Raw genomic sequence first — 26,750 nt, 5'->3', positions numbered from 1 at the left:
TAATATTCATTGACAACACACAGAAAAAAAAAAAAATCAAATACAGAAATGTTTCAGTGTCCAAATATGGCAACAGATTAGAAGGTTAAGATAATAAAAAAGGATTCCTATGATAGTCTTGTAATTACAGCATTTGTAAATCAGACAGTTACTTATACCTTGTATTATAGGTATAAGTACTAGATACATCGTTCAGCAGTCTTAGACACATTAATTTATAGCAGATGTAGTTCACAGAGCCATATAAAATAAAGTATAGCCCAAAGAGGACTTTTGCCTACAAAATTGGATTTTCTTTACTTTGCAAGGATTTAAGCTTTCAAATTCTAGAAGCTCTTGCTCAGTTATTGCCTAATCGTCATGCACATCACAACTTGACTTCTAATTCTCCAGGCACTGATGAGTGATAAACTGTGAGTATAAGATACTGAAGATTCATTTGACCAGACTAACCTCTGCACTTATTTGAAAGCCAACAAGAACCAAAGCAAACAGCAGGGAAATTGCAGCTGTCTACCTTCTTCAGGAAAAGAAGAAATCCTACAGGTCTACTTTGAAAGAGAAGAACTGGTCATGATGTATGTGTGTTTCAACTTTCTAAAAGAGAAATGCAGTCCGTAAAAGAAACCCCAAAGATTTTACCTGTTTATCTGCTCTATCCAACACACTGTACAATAAAGGTGGGATTAAATTCTCTACTGCTTTCCCCACGTCTCTGCGAAATGAATCGCTAGCTGGCAGACAGCTGGGTTTAAGAACAAAGAAAGAAACAAAAAGCTTTATATTACTAGAAAGCTATTACTACATCACTAGCTAACTAAATAATACTAACCAAAACCAGACCCCAAGCCCTTAAACGTTATCTTTTTCAATTGTTAATACAGCATATAGCAGCTCATTAGCCTAATTTTAATGTACAAGGTATGCTTCATCAATTAATAGCTGCTCCAAACGTGTCCAGCTCAGTTCCCCCCCCCACATTCGGAACTGAAGGAAAAAAGAACAAAGGAAGCCTGGCGCTAGATCTGCTTTGGACTTCAACACATCTGGTCTCTGACTCGGGACCAAAACACACCAAACCCAAGGATTCCTCCGACAGATCACCAGAGAAATCTGCTCACACCCTCATGCTCTGATGGCATAAGAGGGTGAGAAAGGCGTCCTTGCCTGATTTATGTGAGAATATTCAGGGATGTCCAAGGTGAAACTATCTCTACCCAGAACAGAGACGTTTACATGTCATGAAAATGCCAGAAGAAAACTAGAATAGTTTTTTTATTTTACTTTTGTTGTTCTACATTTAGTTAACCTCTTTAATATCTTATTTTAAATTAACTTTATATTTTCATATTGACATGCAAACTCAGCTGTTCATGGCTTCCCTTAATGGACTGAAAGAGTACTCTGCTACAATAATACAATCATCATTTACATTCTACTCCATATAGTAAAATCTTATTTCTTCCTTATTTGGACCCGGTTAAGGAAATTTAAATTATATTTTGTTTTAATTTCTGACACTGGTTCAACAGCAAAAGGCACCTCTTCCCATCACACAGCTCCACTAGGAACTGAAAAAGAGTTAGTTTAATATCAGAAAATAGTGAAGCAATCTAAATTTCTGAGCGTTGCTTCAACACTATGCGTTTAGGGGACACACTTTAAAATATGCTCATGGAATACTAGCTTCTGCAATATCCATATGATTTTGTAACATTATAAAAGCCAGAAGATACTCAATATTTCTTCAAAGTTGCTCATATTTTTATCTCAAAAAAATACATGGAGTATTTAACCATTGATTACCTGGCTGGCAATTTATATATGAAACTTTGTCCATCTTCCGTCCATACAATCACTTTATCAGCTGACACAAAGTCGCCACCAGTCCAGGTCTGATCGTTTTCACTAGGGACTGAACATAAGAGGGAATAATCTCCAGCATCAAAAACCTGAAAAGAAACAGAAGAGTCTGTTGTCATTAACCGATAACAGATTAAAATGCCCAGACAGCAGCTAATTTCAGTTTCACTATAGCCACATTAAAAGGACTTAGAGCATCCTGATCATGTCTTACTGGGACATTAATTAAAGAGCGGGAAGCAGGCAGGTGCTGCCCAGCTAGCTCGCCTTACCCTCCAGTATTTGGAGCATACCACCAACAGCGACCGCTGCGTAAACGCACAGAAAGAAATGCTTTGACAGTTCTGACAATAAATAGGTTTTGACTCCTCTTCAAATACTGGTGTTGTATCCTAAAAACAAACAAAAAACACAACCTTAAGTTAGCTGCGTTTTATTTAAAATTACAAATCTGAAATGAAAGAGCCATATTACCTTCTGTAATAACATCATCTTCAAAAAAGGCATTTCTGATGGTTTTAAATTTGCTCAAGTCATGAGCTCGTCAATGTTTCTGTAAATTTTAACTGAAATAAACACTTGAGTTTTATTTTGACACTCCTGTGGGTATATTGTATCTTGAATACCAATTTTCCTGTGATAGTCAAGTCTGCAAACTCTGTCACAAGTACGTGAGTAGAAAATGTGCAGGAAAGCAGAACTGAAGAAGTGATAGGTAAGAAATTAGCTTGTAGAGACTGACAAAAATGACACCAACAGGAGGTTATCACTTCCATTTAAACAGTGTATGTATATAGCCATAATCGGGCGCAGTACTGACCAGCACGCCAGCCGAGCTGGAGAGCTGAACTGCTGAATACACCAGCCCGTTGTTCCCCTCCTCATGCCCACTACCATGATCACGTCTCAGCGGTCTCAGCTGCAGACTGCCCTCAGCCCAAGGTTAAGCTCCAGTCACCACTGACTATGTTCTTCTGAGATTCAGTCTAGTGCAGGATCTTGACCATTTGGCCTAACACCCTCTGCGGAGTCCGAGTACCAGACTGCTCTATCACATCAGTGTGGGACCTTGATTAATCTGGGCCCACCTCTAAGCAAAACTTTCTCTTGCGGTTGTACTGAGGGTGGTCGCTGCTCACCTGCCCAGACCCAGAACACCCACGAACTAGCTCCCAAGCCAATCCCCACTCTGCCTGACTGCCCAGCTTCACTCCGACTTGGACACCTGCACAGAAGGAGGGACAGCCGTGCATTCGTAGTCTGAAAAGTTTGGCTTACAGTTACAAAAACCCGGCTGAAAGAAGAGAAGGCTGCAGACCCCTGCTGCAGGGATGAACAGGAGACTCACAGAAAGACCTGTCTGCGATGCTCCTCGCTGTAACTGTTTTCCCAGGGCTCCTCACCTTCAGAGAAAACAAACTTATTTATCGAGACAGGGCAGAGAACAGCAGGACAGCCAGGCAATTAAGGCAGATGCGGGGACTCGGATGTCCTAGATCACAACTCCTTACTCTGTTACAGACCTCTGTGGCAAGACGCTATTTTTCTGAAATATTATTTCCTCATCTTAAGATGGGCAGTAAGCATTCTGTCCCACACAGAAACCATCTAAGCACTCAGACACTGTGACAGCAACCAGCGTCTGAAACAGTCTCTACAGAGAGCAACACACACGTGGAACTCAGCTAACAAGCAAATACCCAGCTGATTTTTCTTCTTGTTCAAATTGAACTTAGGAACATGACAGAGACTGTGGGATGGAAACAGGACTATGCTGTTTCATAAGATGCCAGATGGCCAACTTCTACTACGAGTGTGTGTTTTTTCCTTAGTTCTTATTCTATTATTCCTCAGAAGATGATCTGCAAGAGCATGTGGTATCCTCTTTTGTCACTTAAGTCCAACAAATTCCCCAGATGCAGGGATTAGCAGTGCCTATTTAGTATGGTCACTGTCGATGAATTACCTCGCATCCAGATAGCCAGCTGAAACTAAGCACATTCAGCTCACTTTTCCTCCTTTCAAGGTTCCCCATATCCCAAACACTGGACTGTGATAAGCGCCTCTTTAGTTATGTCTTTGTGTTCTGTACTTTCTTAATAGCCAATACTCCTCACTGCTCACAGCTGCCGCCTAAGGTGTGACTGCTAAATGTGAGAATACCTAAAACACAACCAGCTGCATGACAAGGGTTTCCAGAAAACGCTCTTACCGTAAACATACTTAAATCAAATTTGAAACTATGAAACAAAAAAACATGAATACCACCTCTGTCCCCTGATGGGGTCAAAAGCAAGGAATCCATTATAGTGGTCTCCCAGGCTAGTGCAAACTGTGTTGCTTTTGCATTATAAATATTCTGGAAACAAATAACTTCATAAAAAAAAGAATTCATTTATATATCATAAGGTTGTTTTTCCATCTATAGTAAGGTGTATCTTTTACAAGAGGTTTCTGTGAATAGCTAATTTGCCAGAGGTCTATGAGACGTGTAGCAAATCCCCTTTAAGACTTTTATTCATTTATTCACGCAGGAAGGCAGGAACTGCCAAATGACAAAGAGCTGGAGATAATCCCTAATAATGAATATTCCTAAAAACTGTATTCCCTGCTCAGCAAGCCCTTCAGGCATCACCACGTCACACTCCTTATCTTTCTCAAAGAAAACACTACATTTAATAATAATAGTAATATAGTATGATGTAATAAAACTATAATGAAAAAATGTAAAAAATAAGTACAGATATATTTAGGAGCATAAGAAATGCAGCTGGAGAACTTTATCGCAATACTTTACTTTATTTTTTTAAGATTAAGTCACTTCTACAACGTCACCACCATATTAAGGCACACAATTCCTATACAGTACAGGGCAAGCTTTAACTCTGCCTTACTTCTTCTACCTGTACTATACAGAATAAACACGCAACTGTTAGCATCATCTCTTTCCACTAATGAGTACTTATACTGCAAGCTCATGCATATAAAAGTTTTGCTTGTACTGAATGAAGTTATGGATGCAGTACAGTGTTCATATCAGTTTGGAAGGTTAAACATTACCGTAAGAATCTTTGTTATTAAATTCCCTTTGGAACTCAAAACTCCTGTGAAATGTAGTACAAGATGACTTAACTAAAGAAAAGGACTTTTAAAGGGGAAAAAATTAAAAGAACAATATTTGTATATTAACATGAATATTTGTATATTAGTACAAATCATTACACAATACAAGTAAAAAACAAAGAAAAGATTTGTAGAAATTGGGAGATCATCCTACTCTTAATTTAAATGAAGTCCTCCGAGTCAAAATGTGAGAAAGATTAGGAGTTCTGCTGGTAACTTGAAAAATCAGTAAAACAAAATCAAGGAAGTTGATTTTCAGATGGCAAAGAGGAAAAAACTAATATCATTAGGTAGCTGATAGAACAGGAAAGAGCATTAATAGAAGTTCTCCCTTCATCACAACAGGAAATATCATTAATTCAGAAGCCTTTGTTTACCTGCATCCGACTAACTTCAGAGGTTATTATCCATACTTTCAGGATGCCAGTCACCGAAACTGCTACAACAGTGTCCTCTGGGGAAAAACAAACATTAGGCTGATAAGCACAAGGACGTCTTCATTTTGTTGCACACTTGTGCATATCCGAGTACAAAAATATACTGAGAGTACCTCAACATTAAAAGTTTATCAAAACATTCCTGAAGTGTTTGCTTCAAAATCAAATGTTTATTTGCAAAGTAGTATTCCAGAAGCACATAGGCACATGCACAAGCATAGGTTTGTGTTTATAGTCTCATTCCCGTCTCTCTTTAATAATAGACCTCAAATTAAATGGGGGGAAGGGAAGGCATGGTTGTTGCTAGTACTGCTATTAGACATCGTGGGCTGTCCCATCGTTGTCCCCAAAGGCAAGGGGTTGCTCTCCCCGGCAGAGGTGTCCTGCTCATGCCCAGCTGCCTGCCTGCAGCAGCCTGTGAGGACACCGGGGTGTAACACGAAACACCCACAAGTTGTACAGCTGCCCCAGCACCTTGCACCTGCGGGTTCCCAAAGGGCACCTCTGCAAAATTACTCCGTTAAAGTCATTACCTTCACAAAAAATAAAGCATCTCAAGTGCCAGTCAACCTTTCTAGACAGTTCTGTTTCTACCAGAGCAGTCTGGTGTAAGACCAAAATCCCAGGGGACCAAAATCTTTCTAGATTTCACTACAGAATCATGGAATGGTTTGGCTTGGAAGGGAACTTAACGTTCATCGAGTTCCAACCCTCCTGCCATGGGCAGGGACACCTCCCACTAGACCAGGGTGCTCACATAAAAACAATTACAAAAAAGAAATAAAATTCAATGCAGTATCAGGAAATACTTAATACCAGATTTTACTTCCAGTTATTCCAGCAATTTTGATGTTGTGGGGATAGCATTTGAGCTTTCCAACTCCAGGACTTCGGGAGCACTCCATTTACAACTGCTGTCAGCCCTAACTCAAGATAAAAGTCTCTCCTTTTGTCAGGATCTTCTTCCTCAGTGTTCCCCAAACCTCCGAGAATTACAGTGTCCACAAGAGGAAACCCTGAGGGAGACACTTCTCAGCTGGCAGGACGCAAAGCCTAGCACAGCAACACACACCAGCACAGCAACACACGTGTGGACAGGGATCACTTCAAACCGTGTCAACTAATCCAGCCCCAAACATGAGCCTACTCACATCTCTCTCCACTAAACTGGCTGTCATCACTTTTAGATCTTCCTCCCTCTACAGCTTTCAGGGTTTTTAACCCTATTGTGTACTTCAATCAGCACATTCTTTAAACACTTTCCCTGCAATAATAGCTTTGAAAATGTTATGACAGTGCTTTTTACCAAGCTACTAATCACAAGAAATACTCACGATACACATATATCTTGTCAAAAGTTACAATGTATAGCTTGCCAAATGATCTCGATATATACTACGTGGCACATTAGTAACGCAGATGACAGCCTTAGCATTTAGTGTGCTTGCACCTCTTCCTCCAGTCTTGTGCTGGTTTCCCAGCTCTCGCTGTCAGAGTGCTCTCCAGAACCCTTTCTCAGTTCTCAAAGAGAAAACAGGTTATCACCCTAATGGAATGTGCTTTTATTCAACATAAAAACCTAAATCACTCTTCCTGTGGGAAGGTTCCTTGTCCTTCAGGTTTCAGCACAAGCACACGCTCAAGATGACAGAAGAGAATCTATTTACTAGGTGAGCCTGGAGCCTGCCGAGCACACACAGAGCGATTTGGCAAGATTTTAGGTTCTGTTCATGAGAACGCAGTTACATTTTAGCCAGAGCCAGCACTCCCATTTGATGGAACAATACTGCACAGATATTAACCCAGCCCCTTTTTCAGGGACTAGGAACAACTATATACACTCTGTTTTTTGGAACAGTTAGTGCTTGCTGGGTGTTGCCCAAGATCACAAGAGGCAATGTTCTTGTTCCTCCCAAGGTTCTTGAAAAAGTTGAAAATAGCATTTCTCTTACAGGGAGGCAAAGCCCTAACAAAAGTAACAAAAGTAATTACCTTGTGTTCTATTGGATCGAATGATAGTCATGGAGCTGATCCAGTCAGGAGATATCTTCGATAACAAAGAATAAAGAACTTCAAGGCTGGTAGCATCCACAACAAGAATTTCTGGATAATGTCCATGGCACAACAGTCTCCCTTCACGCTGAGTCCCAACTGTAAACTGATAGAACTAAATGGATAGTAACAAAATAGAGAAGGTAATACTCCATGTGAGACAATGATCATTTTTCATCAAAACTGTATTTTCGTAAGTATATTCTAATGCCTGTATGTTTAAAAATTACTAGTCTGCACTGCTGAGGGGAGGTTTTTGCAGAGGTCCCCCTTCTCCCGTTACCTTCCCCAGGCAGCCCCCATGCCATACACCCCACTCCCCCAGCTGGCAGAGCCTGCCCAGCCCTCCCTGCTAACACCATCCTCACCCTCCCACCTCCTACAGCAGTACTCCTCCAAAAACGTTCTCCTTTCTTTCCACTCTCTCTCATTAATTATGATACTTTTTTTTTTTTCCAAATGCTGAAGCATGGCACATATTTCCAACATTTAATGATACAGTATAAATCACGAGACACTGCAGTATGCATATATTGTCATTATTAAGCTTAAAAAGAAACAAACCAGCCTGGCTTTGATAACTGATCTATAGTTATTCATGCTTTGCACTATAGAATGGGACCTGTGAAACACAGACAAAGCACTAACCTGTATGCCGGTGTGTGTACAGGCTAGTTTAGTAAACTCTATGCATCTCCCATCATTCACGTCCCACAGACACATCTCCCTAAAATATAAAAGGCAGATTAAAACTACGTGGAAAATACTTCAATCTTACAAGGGTTTAAGAATCATTTACGTCGGGAGAAACTTAACCATCTGAACCATGTGTTAGTGACTAAGTGAGTTGTACTTAGAAAAAGGAAAATCAAAATCAACTTGAATTTCTAGTCTTTCTATCTGAATCTACCCAACCCATTCTTCCCTACAGAGAGGGAAGAAGTGAAATGCCAAGGTTCATCAGAAACAATCAGTAGTAAGTAAACACAAGTATGTCACTGAGAATTTCTCACTTCTCTCACAAATGTTTCAAGTCATTCTATACTTCTGCCGCACCCCATAAGTGGCCCGAAGCCGAGCCTGGCTCCCCCATGGCTGCGGGGAGGGCAGCAGCACACCAGAAGGCAGAACCGTGCCGGGCAGCAGGAACCCCGCGGGTTCCTCTCCAGGCCAGGCTCTCCAGAGGTGGAAGCCTCACCTTCTAAGACCAAACTGAAAGCACTGAACAAGTTATAAATAGTACTAGCACTGATACTTTTCTGACTTGCTTTATGAGCAAAGATCACAGTTACCACCATGAATTCATTCAAATTAGCAGCCATTCCCTCTATTTACAGTATTTAAAAAGAATACTTTTAAAATTTTATATTAAAATTTCATCAGAATAGAATCTGTCAGCTGCTTCTCACCTTTTTTTCCCTTTTATATCAGATATATAATTTCACAATAAAAACATATTTTGGTTCTAAATCCAAAGGAAAAGATTACTTAGTACTGAAATCAATGCAAAGTGGAAATACGAAGTTTTGACGCATTCTACTCTCAACTTCGATGCTAAAAGGTTATTCAGTCATATAGTTCCCTGCCTTTTCCAGATAGAAACCTTTATTTTATTTGGCTACATAACCTATACCTGGCCAGCTACATTTATATAGGCAGAGGTTAAGGAATTTCTTCCTCGACCAGAGTTGATCAGATCAGCCTCAGCCTGGAGGTCCACCTTTTGGTAAACAGCCTTTTAAAGACAAAGCAAATAACCAAACAACAAAAAAAAAACAACCAACAAACCAGCAAAAAAAAGCTACCAACCCAGACTCACAAGCTTCTTTTTCCTTTTTTTAAGCTTGTTTTGCATAACAGAAAAATCTGCCATTCAAACAGTAGGTTCTGCAGGTGAATGAAAAAGCAACTCTTGAGAACAGACTGATGCTCCGGGAAGGAATACCTTTGCGAATACTTCCAGGTCATATATTTTGCCCGGTGAAAGATAACTGAGTGGGAAACACTAGCTTTTCAAAGCAAACTTTGAAAAGGCAAGTCCTACTTTAAAACCACATTAAATCTAAGAGTGTTCAGAGTCTCCACTAGTTTAAGAAGGAATATAATAATGTGTAATTACAACTTCTTTCCAAAGGAACTTTTATTCCAGAATAAGTCTCTACAAAGAGACATAGACCATTTTAAGCCTATACTGTACCCCAATATGTAGAGAGATGCTAAAAATCAGACGTATGATGAGATGGCTTGCCATCGGAGAGAAGTGAAGGGCAACCCATCTTGTTCAATGGAAGTCCATGGAGGAAGACGATTTCTGTGTAAGCAAACTGCTGGCATCTCTACTTAGAAACTCAAAAGCTATTCTAGACTCCTGATAACAAGAGTAGTTACTCCAACTCCCCGAGGCAAAACTAGGCTCCTGTTTGGGGAAAAAAAGCTCCTGCCTTCCAGAATGACTCTATGAGAAGATGACAACCATGGTGCGTTTCCTAGAAGCTGCTTGCCAGCAATGAGGGCTTGTTTTCACGGAGCCAGCAGGGTAGGGGTGTAGATGGAAGGACATGGGGAATGCATCCTGCCTGCTGGAGGGGGCTGGCCTGGCCTCATGGCCAGCTTTGGTTAAGTCTCTTGCCTGGCTTGAGAGCTCTTGAGAAAGTTCTGGAAGGCATCTCGGCAGGGGCTACCCATCTGGGCAGGGCTGTTTGAGCTGTGTGCTCTCCCCCCTGCCCTAGCTGTGCTGCCAGCCTGGCGGCACTGGCTGTGACGGCCACTACCGCCCAGGGGCACAAGGAAACCCTCTCCGTAGCGGGAGGGGAACACAGTTCAGATGGCAAAAGCTACAGCATGAAACCGCAGCAGAACAAGTTTTTTAGCCAGCTGGAAGTGCTCCCCCAGTAGAGGACAGTCAGTTACTAAAGATCCTGTACTCAGTCTGAGGCAGAGGATGGGAAGGAGAAGGGGGAGGATAAGGAGGAATAAGGAAATAATGCATCTGAGTTATCAATGACAAAACAAGTTGGCCCCAAAGCTTTGACCTGTAATTTATCAAATTATGTATCTTTTCAATAATTAGCCCAAAATTTAGGCCAAAACATGAGTGTACAAAGTATTTTTTATTTAAAAGGTGCAGAGTATGACTTTTTCCCCCCCCTTTAAATTACCTGACCGCAATCCCCGTTAATGTCAATGGCATGAGAAATCCTTCCCCCTTTCACCCCCCGAACAGCTACTCTCATCAGTAAAGAAAACCTCTTAAAAAATAATATGTATTTGCTGATGTGTTTTTTCTTAAGGATAGAAATCAAAAACTGCAACAGATAGATAAATTGTGTGACAGGTTTCAAAGTTTTAAAACATGTATTAGGCACAACTTCCCGCCAAGAAGCTACACTACAGCTCAAGCTTGCTTGAAACACATCTCAAGCTTGCTCAAGAAACACATCTTGGATGAGCAGAGGAAAAGCAGCAAAATATGTCAGTTCAGTTGATGGTAGATCCAAACTCGCAGAAGCGAAGAGATGACAGAGAGCACAGAAGTGCCATGACTGAAGGGAACACTGTCACACGTCTCATTGCTCATCCGAACCGAGATCACATCCAGTGCTCCACATGCTGCTCTACACACAACTGTGCAGCGTGCTGCCACTGACTCCCAGAGCACAACAAGCACCGGAGGAAGCGCTCCAGCACCTCGGGCACTTCCCTACGCTCCTTTCAGGCCACCAATCCAAAATTCCCATCACACTCAGGTTCTACAGTGGAGGAGTCCCATCATTTGGAATATTTATAGACATAAGATTAAGTAAAAAAAATATGGTGCATGTAAACAACCTGATCTCTCCTCTACCCTCACTTTCCATTATTTAACAGATCTGCATATTAATAAATCCTGAGGAAACTCACCCGCTTTCTGATGCACTCACTATATACTGCTTTTCACTGGAAGCAGAGGCCTTTGATAAACAAGTAATTGAGGCTGTATGACCAAACAACAGAGCTCTGGGATTAATCTAGAATCAGGGAAATAAAATGTGAAGTAAAAATAACATAGGCACTATTACTTAACCAGAATATACATATTCCAGATTTCCATTTTATGTATTATATCAATATATTTGTGTTAATATATATACACACACACATTTAATTAGCACAGCAGCAGATAGATAATTGGCAAGAGTTTGCACAGAATGCTGCTATAGTATATGGGGAGAAAAAAAGGGTTTCTAGCTAATACTGTAATGCAAAATTGCATTTTGCAAACTCATGCTATCAATAATTTTAAATCACACGCTGAATTTGGCCCAACTTGAACGAAAAAATTTGTACTACTGCAACAACAGTTCTCCCCCAATCAAGTATAGATGACAACCTGATATATTCATAAATAAGTTTAATTTACGCATGGGCTTTATATAAAGGTAAAAAAATAAAACTGCCCTTTATTTGTCCTTTCTAGAAATAACTAGTCACTTTTTCTTTTTAAATATACCAGACATGAACATAATTTATGCAGGTAACTCACAGACATTGAGATTTTTAGGTATGAACTTTTCCGGAAGCATGCTGCTTTTTTTACAGGAAATGATTGTCTTGCTATTCTATTCCAAGAGTTTAAAGCCCTTTGTACCAAGGCAAACTACAAGATTATATTCAAAATAGACATTTCTGATTTCAACTCTAGGGCAGCCACTGGCACAAAACAATTAATCATCAACCTTCATCTCTGCTACTAGCTTTTTTCCTCTTTCGGTTTTCATGGAAAAAAAAACAGTCGAATAAAATAATAACCTTAAAAAGTTCTCTAACTACAGTCCTCTGATGATTGGAATCCATTTTCACGAAGTAATATCATCAGCTAAACTTGAAAGTAACAACTAGTTTAGAACAGCTCCTGAAAAGAAGTAGTAATTACTCCAAAAAATGACTGCAGGAGCAGCAGCAAAGTTCAAGAGCAAAACTGTCTCTTCCTAAATGTCTATCCAGGTCTCATGAGCGGGGGAAGAAAGGACAAGTGAACAGGGCACAGAAAGAACTGCAGACCAGAATGGATATTGTAATACTCAAGAATAAAATCACACTGGCAACAACAATACGCCCTTTAAACACAATCAAGATTATACCAACTTTAGCCTTACCTCTAAATCCACAGAAAGGTCCCAGAGACATATTTGTCCATCGTGGCACCCCGTGACGATCATCGATGCGTCATCCATGAGCAGCAGGGTGGATATGCAGTGCGTGGGGGCTTTGCGGCCCCACAGCACGATGGGCAGAACAAGGCTGTTTCCTGCCATTTTGCTTTCACGCCTGTCAAATTAATCAAGATAAGAAATATTATGTCTCAGCAGGTACGCCATTCCCACCCTTAGAATGTTCTTATCCTCAGAAAAACTTAAAATAGTAGTCTGAAGTGACTTCAAATACATTTTATACAAAAGAAACACAGTCACTATATATGCCATTCTTCAAATATAACACAGTGTACTATCACTTCTCATCAATGAATGCATTATTTTCATATATGGGTTAAATAACATTAACAGTCACTTGAAAAATACAGTGAACTGTGGTAGTATTGTAACTTCACAACTTCGATTTCTTACACATTTTGCAAAAGACACTTTTCAAAGGAGCATTTCCCTACATGTACAGACACTTTTACCGAAAAGCATTTCCCTACGCCCACAGGTACTTTTACCAAAATCATTCCTTTCACAATAATTTAAGTAGCAAATGCTTTAAGTCCCAGGGCTGCGGCAGCTACGATATGCCCAACAGTAGAGTTCATCCCCATTTGCAAATGCAACAACTTTTAGTCAAAAAATAGGCTCTGGAGATTTCTACAGATGCCTATGCACTTTTCAAACCTACTGTTTTGTTAGACCAGTGTCACGCTGACATAGCTTTTTCAAATGGGTATTTATGTTGGAATACATAGTATCCTGCATTAGGGGAAATGAGTGGTAGAAATAATTTTCAAGGTTAATGCCATTCCTTAATTCATACTCTTACTCCGATAGTTCATTCCACCTCACACATGCAGCTAGAGAGGCTAACTAAACAAACAAAAGGTAATTAGAAACAGAAATAGCCTAATTAAAAATACATGTTAGTTTTGGACTTTTCCGTTTCTGGTTTCTAAGCCCAAGTTTCCAAAGTATCACCTCTCTAATGTCAGTGGCTCAAGATTCCTTTCTCGCAGGGCCATGGCCAAGCGAGAGCATGTACGCAGGGTGATGGAAAAGCAATCGGAACACGCAATGTCAAAAGATGGGGTTTGAGGGGAAAAAATTCTCTCTAGCATTATCAGCCCTATTTAGAACCAAAGAAAACTACGAACGGAATAAACACAGCAAGTGCAGTCTGCTTCTTACACTCCCTCATTTCCCCACTGCTCCAGCAGCAGGCTGGACCCCAACCCAGAGCTGAAGGGCCCCAGGCCCCTGCAGGATCCACAGCATCACCTTTTATTCAATACAGGTTGCATTTTTTACTTATTCTGCATAAATGCTGAGGGTCTCATGCAACCCAACCATTTGGATGCTGAAGATTTTGTGACAAGTGCCCAGGTCCCACAAGACCCTGTGCCCCAGCCAGCTTCAAGCTGCGGTGGGCTTTCCTCCCACGGACCCCAGCTCCCACGAGGGAAGTGCGGCACAGCGTGAGGACGGGCAGTGAGCATCCTCTTGGGTGAGCTCTGCTACGCCGCTGAAACCCAAGACAAGAAAAAAGCCCTGCAACTAAAACTCAGTGGCACTGCAGTATGACTTCAGGCAAACTTGCTGACCCAGCAGATTTGACAAGCTTTGGGAAGTTCATCTGTGGACCTAAAACACCTTCCCCCCCCCCTCCTTTTTTTAAATTTTTCTTTTATTTCTTTTAAAAGTCAATTTGTATTGAAATAAAAAGCAATAATTGACCAGCCAGCTAGTCTAACAGAAGCCTGCTGAGGAGCTACAGTAGCACTAGATAGGCTTATTTAGTAGCTGAAGGTAGTTTGGATCACCATGTTTTGCCATATGAACTAGATTCTGGCCTCTATCCAACAAAAATAGATGCAACACTATCTTCGTAGCAACATTTAGTATCATATAAAATACGTTGACACAAACAACACCAAGAAATTATCTGTCAGCAAGCCAAAGTGTTCTGGGTGACTGGGAAGTATAGAACAAAAAACATGTTTAAGTCATAACTTCAGACAGAAAGAAAACATCGTAGAAACTGAAGTTGTGGTAATAAAAAACAGTTAGGAGGATTAGCACAAGATTTAAACACCAAAACAAACCACTGTTTTTGTTAGCAACATTCTGAGTTTGCCAACCACTTCAGTGCTTTTATAACATAGGAACCTTGAATCCCAGTTTGCTTATGCTGAGCGTGGCAATGGATTGTCAGTTCTCTCAAGTTTGAGTTATGGGAAGTTACTGCTTGGAGCATTTTGTGATAAAAGAGCGGGCAAAATGGTTGTGCTAAATAAATAAAAGAAATGCTCCCTACGTACTATCTCGTAGAGGTTTATGTTCTGTACTTCCTACAGCTCCAACCAGAGCAGAATTTCTGATTTAGAGAAGTTTAAACACACCAAACACAGGCAGGATTCACTCAAGAAATATTTTTTTAAAAATGCATAATTTCCTGTCTTTCTATAGGTACACACATACTCTTCCAGGTTGCGTGATCCAGCAATATTTGCATTTGTTCACAGATATGTAAGCCATTAGAGCATTTCAAGAGAGGGGAAAAAATTCTGAATTACGACAAAAGAAAAAAACCCAAACCACAACTAAAGGTCATCCTGACTGTAAGCCAGGCTTGCTACAGCTCCAGTTTCCCCTGCGATAGGCACAGTTCCCCTCTGCATCCCCGTGATGCTGTGGTCAGCTACCAGCGATGGCGAAGGGGAACCAAGCAGGAGACGAGAGGAGCGCCGCTGCCCCACCGCCAGCGCTGCCCAGCGCCACGCCACCACGCTCCCCCCTGCCCACCATCCCAACGCAAGCACAGGCACCAGCTATGCATTTCTGTCGGAATTTCATTCTATAATCTTAACTTCCACCCAAAACTATCACGCAAGCCTTAGTCCTTGCCTTGGACACTAACTCAGATTCCATATAAGCAGAGGCAGCACAGAAAACTTGCTCGCACCAGCCACAAACTTGACTTTTTGATCTTACGTTACCCTGGCCGTTCCCAGTAGCGACTCCCACACTTAAATAAGTGCTTTCTGCATCAAAAATACCTTCTATTTCAAAATGCTGTTTTTTACTATACGCCTGACCTCAATGATTCTACAGAGTTCAACGTAAATTAATGTCATCTCTCATCTATATAAAAATCACAATGTGATTTCTTCAAGAAAGTACTTTTTTATTAATTTTGACAAATACTGCTTATGCTCCCAGAGCAAACAACCTCTGCAGGCAGAGAAATCGAACATGGTAATGGACATGGAAAAATGGGGGAAGGGAAGGCAGCGAGGGCAGAATAATGCATAGCTAAGTATTACAGACCAAAGCAGCTCACAGGGCCCCTCAAACTTCGGAAAAGTTAAGAGACGCGTTATGGCTTTTCACAAAATCTATATCAGCAAAACAGTAGTATCACTTCCTATTAACTGTCATTTTATCCCAACTCATATCTTGCATCCATTTGGACTATCTTCATTAACAACTATTTATTTTATTAAGATTATTTAATGAACAAGTATAAATAAAGACCAACAATCAAACATTTAGTCTACCGCAACAGACTACAAGCTCCCGTGGAATTAGTATGTGTAAAACATGCCCGTAAATGCAGTGTTAGTTGTTATGCAATGGCAGATCAATTGTTCTGTCTGGATGATCACAATACACAACTGCAAAGTTACAAAAGTTTAAAGAATACAGAGACCTTACTAAAGAGCTACAATTCTAAAAATACTTGATTTATAGTGAACTAGTCATAAAAATACAGTGAAAACCAAAATGTCTAGATGTAATAAAAAATGCAATCAAACAAAAAAGTTATTCACAAAACCTAACAAAAATACCCATTTCACTCTTTCATCACCCGCTTTTTGTAGTGAGATAAAATGAAAGACACACTGTGAGAGGCGGGGAGAGATGGAAATTTCTTTCCTTTACATATATTAAAGCGCCTGAGTACCAACCAGGGTACAACATTCTTTACAAAGTGTTCTTCCCTTGCGACCTGCAAGAAGCTCCTGCTGGTGACCACACATGCAAAACTGCCCGAATGAACCCCAAAGATGCCACAAGTGCAGCCCCCGCCGGGGACGCACACCGCCACCACGCCAGCTAGCGGCGAGCTCCAAAGTACCTGTTTGACCCCACTTCCTCCAAGGGGGGGTCCGGACTGTAAATGCTGTTTGATCAGCAGTGTAATCTACAAATTAAAGTTTTAACAGATAATATAGCAATCCACCAACAATTTCAGAGCTTAAAAACCTAGGAGTAAAAACGCTGGCAAGCAACATGAAAATCTCCTCTCATTGCCTTCATTTGCTATTGCTCACAGGTCAGGGACCAAGTCACAGCGTTTCCATGTCACCTCACTGCTTTCAGCGATGCTAACGGCTGCAATTTTGGACAAACACCGAAGCTCTCCTACCAGGGCACAAAAGTGTTTCTCAAAATGTAGCAGTCAGTTTAATGTTCTTCCACCCAAACTACTTATAAAAACTTTAAAATTGACAGCACTATAAATATCCACTTAAATTGAATTTTCAAAACAAATGCAAAGTATATTACAACATACAAGAGTACTAGCAAATACAAGTAACCTAATCTATTTCATATTTCCATGCAGAAGTGAGAGAAAGCACTGAAAACATTAACAGCAAAATACTTTCTAAAGACCTACAGATAGTCACATTTCACAGCTTCTATCCAAGAGAAACAGAATTCTTAGAATTATTTCATATCAACTGTTGGGAGAGAGAGCAAAAAGAAAATCTACCTCTTTCCTTCTAGTTTTTTATTATGGTACCGCAATGCCTTCATTAAAAACTTCATTTTCAGAAAGCACCACAAGCTCATTTTAACAGCTGAAGAATTCGGTCTACAAAGAACAGCCCTTCTCTATCACTGGCTAACACCAAATACAGCCCCTGCAAAAAGCAAAACTCACTTATTGTCTGTAAACAATCAATATTTTTTTTTTACATCAGTGATGACAAACTACAGCAGCAAATAAACACTGTACCATTGACAAAGAGTCAAAAAGCATGCACTGAATCATTACAAATGAAATCCCACGCTTATTATTTATATCCCACATATTAATATATATTAATCCCACAGTTATTTATACCTCTCTAGAATAAACTATTTTTGCAGAAGAGGGAACTGGAACTTTGAACTGGAAAATGAAGTCATCAAACCGAGTAGAACTCTTTCCAATTAATACCCCTCTGTCTTCATTGGGATTGTGGAAGTGATAAGACAAAAACTTCACAAGTGCCAGACCCCCAGTTTCCTTCCCCAAACAGGCAATAAAAGAATGAGACTGTGTTATTGCGTGGATGGGGGGGTGGTGGTGTATACGTACAAAAGCATACTTCTATTTATTTTGCTTCGCTTTCAAATTACCTCTCTCAAAGAGACACTAAATACAGAGATGCAGGGATGTGGGAAAAGACTGGGCAGAAATGGAGGCTCTCTTTTTCATTCTCTGCCCCACAACAAAGGATCTCTTCTCTCGCTCATATTAGCTTTTCCTAAGGCGAGAGCTGCGATGTGAAACACCGCATCACCAGCACTTGCACTGCCTTAGGAAGCTACTGCCACTCGTGCCTCTGGAGTCCCAAAGCCTCTCTTCTTCAGTCCCTTCGCACAACCCTGGTAGATGCCAGTTAGTATCCCAAACCCACGCAGTCTCATATTCCTCTAACTAAAGCCAGCTCTTCTGCTCGTCACCTATGGTAGGTAATTCTTACTTGTACCCGTAAGTCCCCACCTCTCTGAGGATGTGCCCGAGTACTCCAGAGTAGTGGGGCATCTTTCACCGGACACAATCACTACAAAAATATAAAACAAAGATGTGTTTTTTTTTCATTCAACCTAAAGTATGTTAGATGTCCATTTCTCTGCTACTGTATCTTCCCCTAATTGCAGACAAACACTGAACCACCTCGATAGCCCTCCACTGCATCCCTCTGACGACATTCAACGTCTCCTTGCACCAGGAAGCTCCAGAGCACACACGATACAGCAGTGCAGCCTCAGAATCCTTCCACTCCTCTTCTTAACCTGCGGGCTACAGTCTTGCTCGGGCAGCCCAGCGGGCAGCTCCACGGCCAAAGGCAGACACAGCTGCTTACCTACCAGGACACCCAGCTCCTCTTCTTGGCCTTCCCCCAGCCTGTGTGCCAGGTCGCATGCAGGACCTTCCGCTGCCATCGGGAATGTCCCCCCATCACCATGACCTTCCAACCATAGAGAGCAGTGTCACAGCCACATTACACACTGGCTGGTCCTACGCATTTTTGTTTTCCCCATAAACCAAGGCAAAAATGGCACTCAGTACGTCAGCCTTTTTCATGCTTTTGTTACTAGGTCCACTGCATCATCAAAATATAATCCAGTTAGAGTTATATACACCAACATCTCAATTATGTTCTTCACATTGAAATAGAGAACAATTTTTTAGATTAGCAGATAATCCAAAAAAAAATAAAAATAATATGCTAGTCTGGTAGAACAGTTAAGTAAATCTTTCAATTGTCCTGCTTAAGGCTGGTATTTAGGCAAATATCATCTGGAATAAATTTCTATTTCAAGAAACCAGTTTAATAGCTTTACTAAGTACAATGTATTAGAAACTGAATGAAAAGACTCACATAAACATCTTTATCATGCCACAGTCCTCTAAGTGCTAACTATCACTTCCAGGACTAGTAAGCTACAGTAAACTATTCACAGCTAACTTATTGAACCAAACCACAATCACAAAACATAACAGTAACTTTAAATCAAAGTCTGATGATGAAGTTCCAAGGCAGATGCACAGAAAATTTTAAAGTTAACAGTAGGTCACTGGTCAATATAATCAGGGGACTGAGCAGGTAGGACAGCCACGGGTGTAAAGACAAAGGTCAGATGCACGGTCAGAGAGCTTTATAACAGTTGTTTCTGTAACAGATTAAAGGTTGAGTCATCTAATTTTTCTGGTCCTCTGCCTCATCTGTCCTACAAATTAAACCTAATATACAGCAAATCAGAATAACACCTAAACAAAAAGATTCCGCATAAAAACCACAGCAGGATTCAAAGCCTTTATCATAGGGGTTATTACTTTCCACCACAACTCACACTTGGAAACTAATTCCAGTATTTTAGAAAATTATTAGCATTCCTGTCCATCCAGTTTTTGTACATGCTTTTATCTCTCCAAGTGACAGCAAGACAGGCAAAAAAGCCCGCAAGCCTTTCTCCACCTGTATACAAACCGTTCCTGAAACAGGAATATCTTATTTGCAATTTCCTCAAGTTTTCCCACAACTTTCACTCATGATGGGAAGTCTCAAGACCTCATTAAACCTTGTAAGCCTCAAGTTATTTACCCTGCAACAGCATCCACAATTAGAATTTTTACAGCCAGAAAAAGCACCTTAACAAAACCAATTTACCGTAGGAAGCCCAGCAGCTAGTGAGAGTGACTTTCCCCTCTGCATTGCCCTGGGACAATGAAACCAGTTTCCTTTTGCGCCTGTCACTAGCAAGTGGATATAATCCTCCAGCTGGTAGTACTTCCATGCCCTGTGTGCAGGGACGGAAAAACAGTTGCAGCCAGTACAGCATCTCATGCGTATGTAGATTTCCTTGCTGTCATATTTCAGGGCATAGACATATGAGGAAAGGTTTAAAAAAAAGCAGGGATAATGATGTTGCAGACTGCACAAGTAGAAACAAAGTTATAGGAGAGGAGAACGGTACATGGGATTGGGGATATCTCCTGCAGAGATAATCAGAAGGTACAATTACTGTTGTCCTTCAGATGAAGTCCTTCAACCACACGCACTACCAAACTCGTTTGATCTGCTGATGACCTTTAGGACAAGACGAAATGGCCTCAAGTTACACCAGGGTAGGTTTAAATTGGATATTAGGAAAAAGTTCTTCACCAGAAGGGTTGTCAAGCACTGGAACAGGCTGCCCAGGGAACTGTTGGAGTCACCATCCCTGGAGGTATTAAAAACACAGGCAGATGGGGTGCTGAGGGACATGGTTTAGTGGTGGGTTTGGCAACGTTAGGTTGATGGTTGGACTTGATGATCTTCAAGGTCCCTTCCAACCTAGACAATTCCATGACTCTATGACTTTCAAAGCACAGACAGGCAGGAGCACACAAATTTTTCACTTTATTACAGCACTGAGCTCTAACAGTTCGCACACACGACTTTAGAACACCAGTAACACTGCCAGAACTACAAAACCAGGACAGTAATTTCAGTTCCGTCACCACAAAGAAACCTGATTTGGGTTTAGTCTATGTACATGAACACTTAAGCACGCTGCTGATCTGCTACGTGTGTCCTCACTGGAATTCACAGTTACCTGGGTGCTTTCGGAAGCACTGCATGCCTAAGTGCTATGGATTGCTCCGGTCTGGAGCAAGTCACAGTGGTGCCTCCCAAACAGAGACATGCATACACCAGCCAGGTGCGTGCAATACTTCAGCACTTTCATGTCCCATTACGGCACTGTGGCATGACACTGCCCAGACGGAGCTCAACGAGCCCCATGCTGCGTGGGAGCCTGTCTCCCAGGGGAGATGGATCTAGGTAAACCAGGTGCACAGGAAGCATTTGAGGCAAGCCAAGAGAAAGGAACAATTCTTCGGGGAAGGAAGTAAAAAGATAAGTAAATACACCTTTACCTTAACAGAGCACAGCAAAAGCCAAAGAGAGCTCTTTCCAAACACTTAGTTCAATTAAAGCACATGCATAAAGAATTAATCTTTGGATATATGTGGCCACTAAAAGCATCTCCCCCCAAAAAATACATCTATGAATTGTCTGTTTCTTATCGTTATGCTCTCAGTATGTAACAGCTCCAAAATGAACCAGTAAAGACTGCCAAATGAACATCTGCTTTTAAATAAACGTAACTGTGCTTATGTTCAAAGCTACTCAGAAAGGTTAAGAATAAAGCATTCCTTTCCCTATCAATGTTTACCACATGTTAATGCCATTTTTCTGTATTTTCAGCAGAATTAAAATTGCATTATTATTCAGATTTGCTACCAGTAAGTACAGAGATGGCTGCCATCCATGACATCAGGACAAACCTTCTAAGTGGATTGCATATTTTCAAGCCAACAGCAATTTTTATGCCTAATATTTTTCACACATGCAGAATCTTTCATTCACAAAGACATTAGTTAAGCATTGTAACACACCTCCTAAACCATTTACATAAAGACAATCATACATTTATGGTAAAGGCTCATTTCTGTTACATCGTGGCTTCCATTTGAATAATCCAATGCATTTTATAAAAATCTGATGATTTTAAATTTAATTACAAATGATCTTTTCCATTTAACACTTGGGGATGGAGAAAAAGGATTAATGAGCTAGGGAAAAGAAAATTAAGTACTTTACCCAGAGTTGCAGAAATCTTTCACTATCAGAACCCACACATTTATATAATCACACCTTTCTTTAAATAGATTGCGAATAAACAAATAATTTTGTTCTTTAATACAAATGGTGAGTAAAGTTTGCTATGTCAATTAAGTCCGCTTGTTTCTGAAGGTCTGTCAGCAGTTTTCAGTCTTTCGGAATTAGTTTAGACTCACTACAGAGCGATCAAATGCAAAATATTTTTGCTTTCTTAAGCTATCGTTAATATAACAAAATGAGTTTGAATGACTCAACAGCTCAGGTAGGCAGGCACCTCGGGAGATCACACCCTCCAACCCCCTGTGAAAGCCAGGACAGCGTCTGGTTGAGTTCTGGGTATCTCCAAGGATGAAGACTCCCCAACCTCACCCTGTGCAACCTCTTCCAGTGCTCAGCTACCCTCCAGCTGGTCTTCATGCTGCCAGCAGCAGCCCTTTGAGCCTCACCATTCCGTGGGTTTTCAGTCCACTTCACTGTCAACTTATCCAGACCCACACATCATCAGCTTGTCTGTAAAGATCTTATGGGAATCGGTGTCAAAGCCTTACTGCAGTCAAGATAAACACCACTCGCTGCTCTCCCTCCTCCACCAAGTCAGTCATCTCATCGTGGGAGGCTATCAGTTGGTTACGCACAACTTGCCCGTTGGAAATCCATGCCAACTGAGAAGTCCGAGAAAGCTTTTAAAAAGGTATTTCTTTTTCAGCAAATAAATCCCTGATTTTTTTATTATTTTTCTAGCAAAAAGAAATTTTGGACCATATCTGCAGTATGCAAGACACTATAAAACAATTTATCAGGTCAGGTCTTACACTTTGACACATGTAGCAAATCATTATCATTTCAGCTTGCATCTGATAAGCACTGAATACAAAACTTAGCAAACAATAACTATACCTTCATACTTTATCCAGTTAACAACACACCTTTCTGATTTGCAGCTACAAAAAGATTATTGCAACACTATACTAAAAACTACTTATAAAAAGTATTTAAAATGTATTTTTTCACTAAGAGAGTATTATGAGGAAACAGGTGAAGAACACAATTTTGTTAGCTGTACAATCAAGAAACAATTTGCTCATGATGACAGCAAAGTCAAGAAACTAGCTTAGCAAAAAGATAGGTAAACCAGCAGTTTTAGTGCTACCCCCATGCACACAGGCACGCATGCATGCATGCACACACAAATACACACACAAAATGGCACAGCAGCTGGGGAGTTAAACTGGCAACTACATTCATTTTAATACTCAATTTTACATGTTTCAATACACACAGAAAAGCCCCCAAGAGCTATCAATGAGAACTGGCGTATCCCTGCACAACCACGAGGTGCATGGACTTCTCAAAGGCCCCGCTTTCATAAACACAGCACTTAATTTTACTACTATGAATATTCACACTGCTCTTGCTAACCCTACTCATTAAAACAGAACTAAGCATATCTGCAGGAGGGAACTAAACTACTAGTGAACCTGGTTAAAACCGTTAGGCTACGTGGAAATTTATGTGAAATGAAAAGGTGATTTCAATCCAGGTAATAATGACTAGCAAACCAGACTGGCCTTCTCATTATGCTGATCAAGGATTAAAAGATTATGGGCACCTGGCTTCTTTTATCTCCATGTACTCTGTTGATTCAAAATTCATCACCTCAAGCCTTCTCTGCTTTTGCCCCAAATTGGGAGCTTTCCCATAACATTGTGCAGCCAATACCTCTATGTTCCCACAAGTCAATTTATACGTAATAGCTATCTCCAAACTGCAGTGCTACATTGTATATCTGTATTTCAGGCACCCTGAGACAATACTTGACACAGGGCACTATGTCTTGAATTGGCCATTAGGTATTACAGTAATCTAAATAAAAAGATCGTAAATGCTACTGTCAAACCTCCCCAATAAACTGAAGGTCAAAATTAAATTCAACAAATGCAAAATAGAAATTGAGAAGTAACGAGTTAAGACACAAGCTCTTCCTTAACCTTTTAGTTGGCAATAACAGCAACAATCCAATGAAAGATTATTGCCTGCCCCAGCTAAGGGAATGACTGCAAAAGGCCGATTTGAAAGTATACAAAGGTAAGACCGATTATCATGATACCCTCAACAAAAAAAACCCACTCCCTGTATATGCAGAAGGTTATAAAACAAGAAAGAAGAGGAAATAATAATCTGGGACTACTAAATCCTTCATTATCCTTAACAGATGCCTTGGAAAGCCATTTGCAGGTTTTTCTGGCACTCACTTTGATGACACATTGAATCCGCATATATTTTTCCTGTTTAAAACTGTCATGATCACATGAAGGACAGTTACCCAAAGCAGTTGCAAAGTAAACTCTAAATCATATCCCCAGCTGCCAATAATATCATGGCTGGCACAGAAAAAAGGAAATAGATTAGAGAGGCCACGACATAATGAAAATTTGGCATTAAGAGAAAATCGAGTTCCCACAAAGGATTATTTCTGTACGAAGAGTCACTCCTCGGATAACTTCCCGTTACCAGATAAAGAGCTCTCCATCCCATTAATAATCGGCCGCTTACTACTGACTCCTGTGACACATCCGAGGCATTACGAAAAAGCGCAAGCCCAGGAGGACGGTTGGTGCATTTTGGGCTGAAACTTATTAAAAGGACAAGCCCGAGCCCCGCAAGCCGTGCGGCGGAGCGCCGGTAGCCAGCACCGCCCAGGCAGGCGAAGCCACCCCAGCCCCCTGCCGCAGGGGAGCCGCCGGTGCGGCTGCGGCGGGCAGGGCCGGGGCTGCGGGCCGCTGCCATCGCCCCCAGGCAGGTGCCGCCGCCGCCCCCTCCCGCACAACATGGCGGCCCCCGTCCGCCGTGACCGGCGGCGGGGAGAAGGTTACCGGCAACCGGCGGCCACTCACCTTTGTCCCCGCCGGGGCGGTGGGGAGGGTGCCCGGGCGCCGCGCTCCCTCGCCCGGTGCGGCGACCAGCTGACACACGGCCGGCTGCCGTGACTCCTTACCACCGCTGTCGCAAAGCCCCCGGCCGTCGTGACTGACGGCAGGCGGCGGCAACCAGCGTCGCCATGGAAACCGGGCGGACACAGGCGCTCCCGAAGGGGAAAAAAACCCTAAAAAAAATCTAATTTCTGACTGCAAAAGGGAAGTGTCGTGGGAATGAGGGGTTATAGCTACTCACAGCTCACCGAAGGTGCTGATGCCAACGGTAGTTCGGTGGTGGACTCCTTTCTTCCGGTCAGCTCGTTAACATCAACACAGCACAGCTGTTAAGGACAGAAAGGGAAAGTTATTTGTGCAGAGAGAACGTTTTCTCTTGGCCAGAAGTAATTAAAATAGCGAAATCGGTTCACAACCTGCTTTACTGTATGTTGGCAAATAACACATTACCTACTTGGGGACCTGGTGTCAGGTATGTTCTATACCAGCAGTTCCCAAAAGACAAAGCAACTCCAAATTTTTATTGCTGTTGCATTAGTAAGTGATTTCAGTTCACTCGTGGAATATAAAAGTACAGATAAACTTTATTATGTTGGTATATTTTTTGATTATTAAAGTAATACTGAGATAAATCAATATACCTGCATAGAGGAATTCCATACAGCCAGCATGTATGGATACTCAGTCATCCAAGAAAAACAGCTGCCTGCCTGGAACAGCAGCCTAGTTAGCGTGTTAATTGCTTTCAGCTGGGAGAATGGAGGTTCTCCACTTGTCCTATAATAATAAATTCCTGAAGCCAATGTAGGTCGAAGACATGGAGCATTATATTGCAACAGAGGTAGCTATTTTTGTTTCTTGCTCTCAGAGAAACTGTTTTAAACTAGCTGCTCAAGCATATTTTTTAAGTTACAAAAAGCATTTTCTTAAAATAAGGTGCTAATAAAAGTGTTAAACACTTTCCTTTTGTACTTATTTACTATCTATGTCACCAATGTACCCACTAATGAGAAGGCTCAGGGGGACCTTCTTTACCTTGAGGGTGGTCAAAGCCTAGGCCAGGTCTCCCAGAGAGGTCTCCAAATCTCCATCTGTGGAGATGCTGGGAACTGCCTGGGCACCAGCAGTCTCCCAGGTACCTTCCAGCAGCAGCAGCTCCTCAGTTCTACATTGCTATAGCATGCAAGACACCTTAACGAGCTTCAGAGCATGCCTGCCAAGGGGCTGGTATTTTGACAGCCAAGTGAATTGTTTTGCTAATTTCATACATCTGGCACTAGCAGTCTGAGAGGCAGCTTCAGCAGCTAACCTTTGTCAGTGCTGCTCCACTCACCCTCAAAAATTACAGCAGAGCTATGAGATTGAGTCTCCTCTGTTTCAACCCTTGTTAACAGAAAACCTGCAGAATAAGACATGGCTCATTTTTAATTCCTACATTTCTAGAACCAGTTCCGGCCAAAGCAGTAGCATGAACAGGAAGGCCAACGGCAGGTTCTCCTCCCTGTTCCTGAGGAGGGGAATGGCACCCAACCCCTTACTACACTCCACAGCTGCTCCCAGCCACACTTCCCACCCCTTCTCCTGCCGACCGAGTTTCAGCTGCTCTTCTCCTTCTTGTCCTCATCCTCCTTATTAGCCCTACTGCGCCAGACCAAGATGGCGCACATCCCACAATTCCCCTCGCGTGCCCCTAACTAAAATGGCTGACGAAGG

The 26,750-nt window shown here is 41.5% G+C and overlaps 1 protein-coding gene across 1 annotated transcript in view; it reads right to left on the bottom strand.

Annotated features, from left to right (window-relative positions):
• Positions 1 to 25,063, bottom strand: part of WDR7 (WD repeat domain 7) — a 129,371-nt gene extending 104,308 nt beyond the window's left edge. Inside the window, exons 1-9 of the mRNA XM_082496973.1 lie at positions 25,002 to 25,063; positions 12,611 to 12,782; positions 11,376 to 11,482; positions 8,124 to 8,202; positions 7,416 to 7,590; positions 5,364 to 5,440; positions 2,136 to 2,255; positions 1,807 to 1,952; positions 643 to 745 (exon numbers count right to left, since the gene is read on the bottom strand). Coding sequence (XP_082353099.1) covers positions 643 to 745; positions 1,807 to 1,952; positions 2,136 to 2,255; positions 5,364 to 5,440; positions 7,416 to 7,590; positions 8,124 to 8,202; positions 11,376 to 11,482; positions 12,611 to 12,769 — 966 coding nt within the window. The 5' untranslated portion in view covers positions 12,770 to 12,782; positions 25,002 to 25,063. The remainder of the gene's footprint in view (positions 1 to 642; positions 746 to 1,806; positions 1,953 to 2,135; positions 2,256 to 5,363; positions 5,441 to 7,415; positions 7,591 to 8,123; positions 8,203 to 11,375; positions 11,483 to 12,610; positions 12,783 to 25,001) is intronic.
• Between the last annotated feature and the right edge of the window lie 1,687 nt (positions 25,064 to 26,750).

The sequence above is a fragment of the Vanellus vanellus genome (assembly GCF_965231255.1).
Source record: "Vanellus vanellus genome assembly, chromosome: Z".
NCBI classification, from domain to species: Eukaryota; Metazoa; Chordata; class Aves; order Charadriiformes; family Charadriidae; genus Vanellus; species Vanellus vanellus.
This window is presented reverse-complemented; position numbering and strand designations above follow the sequence as displayed.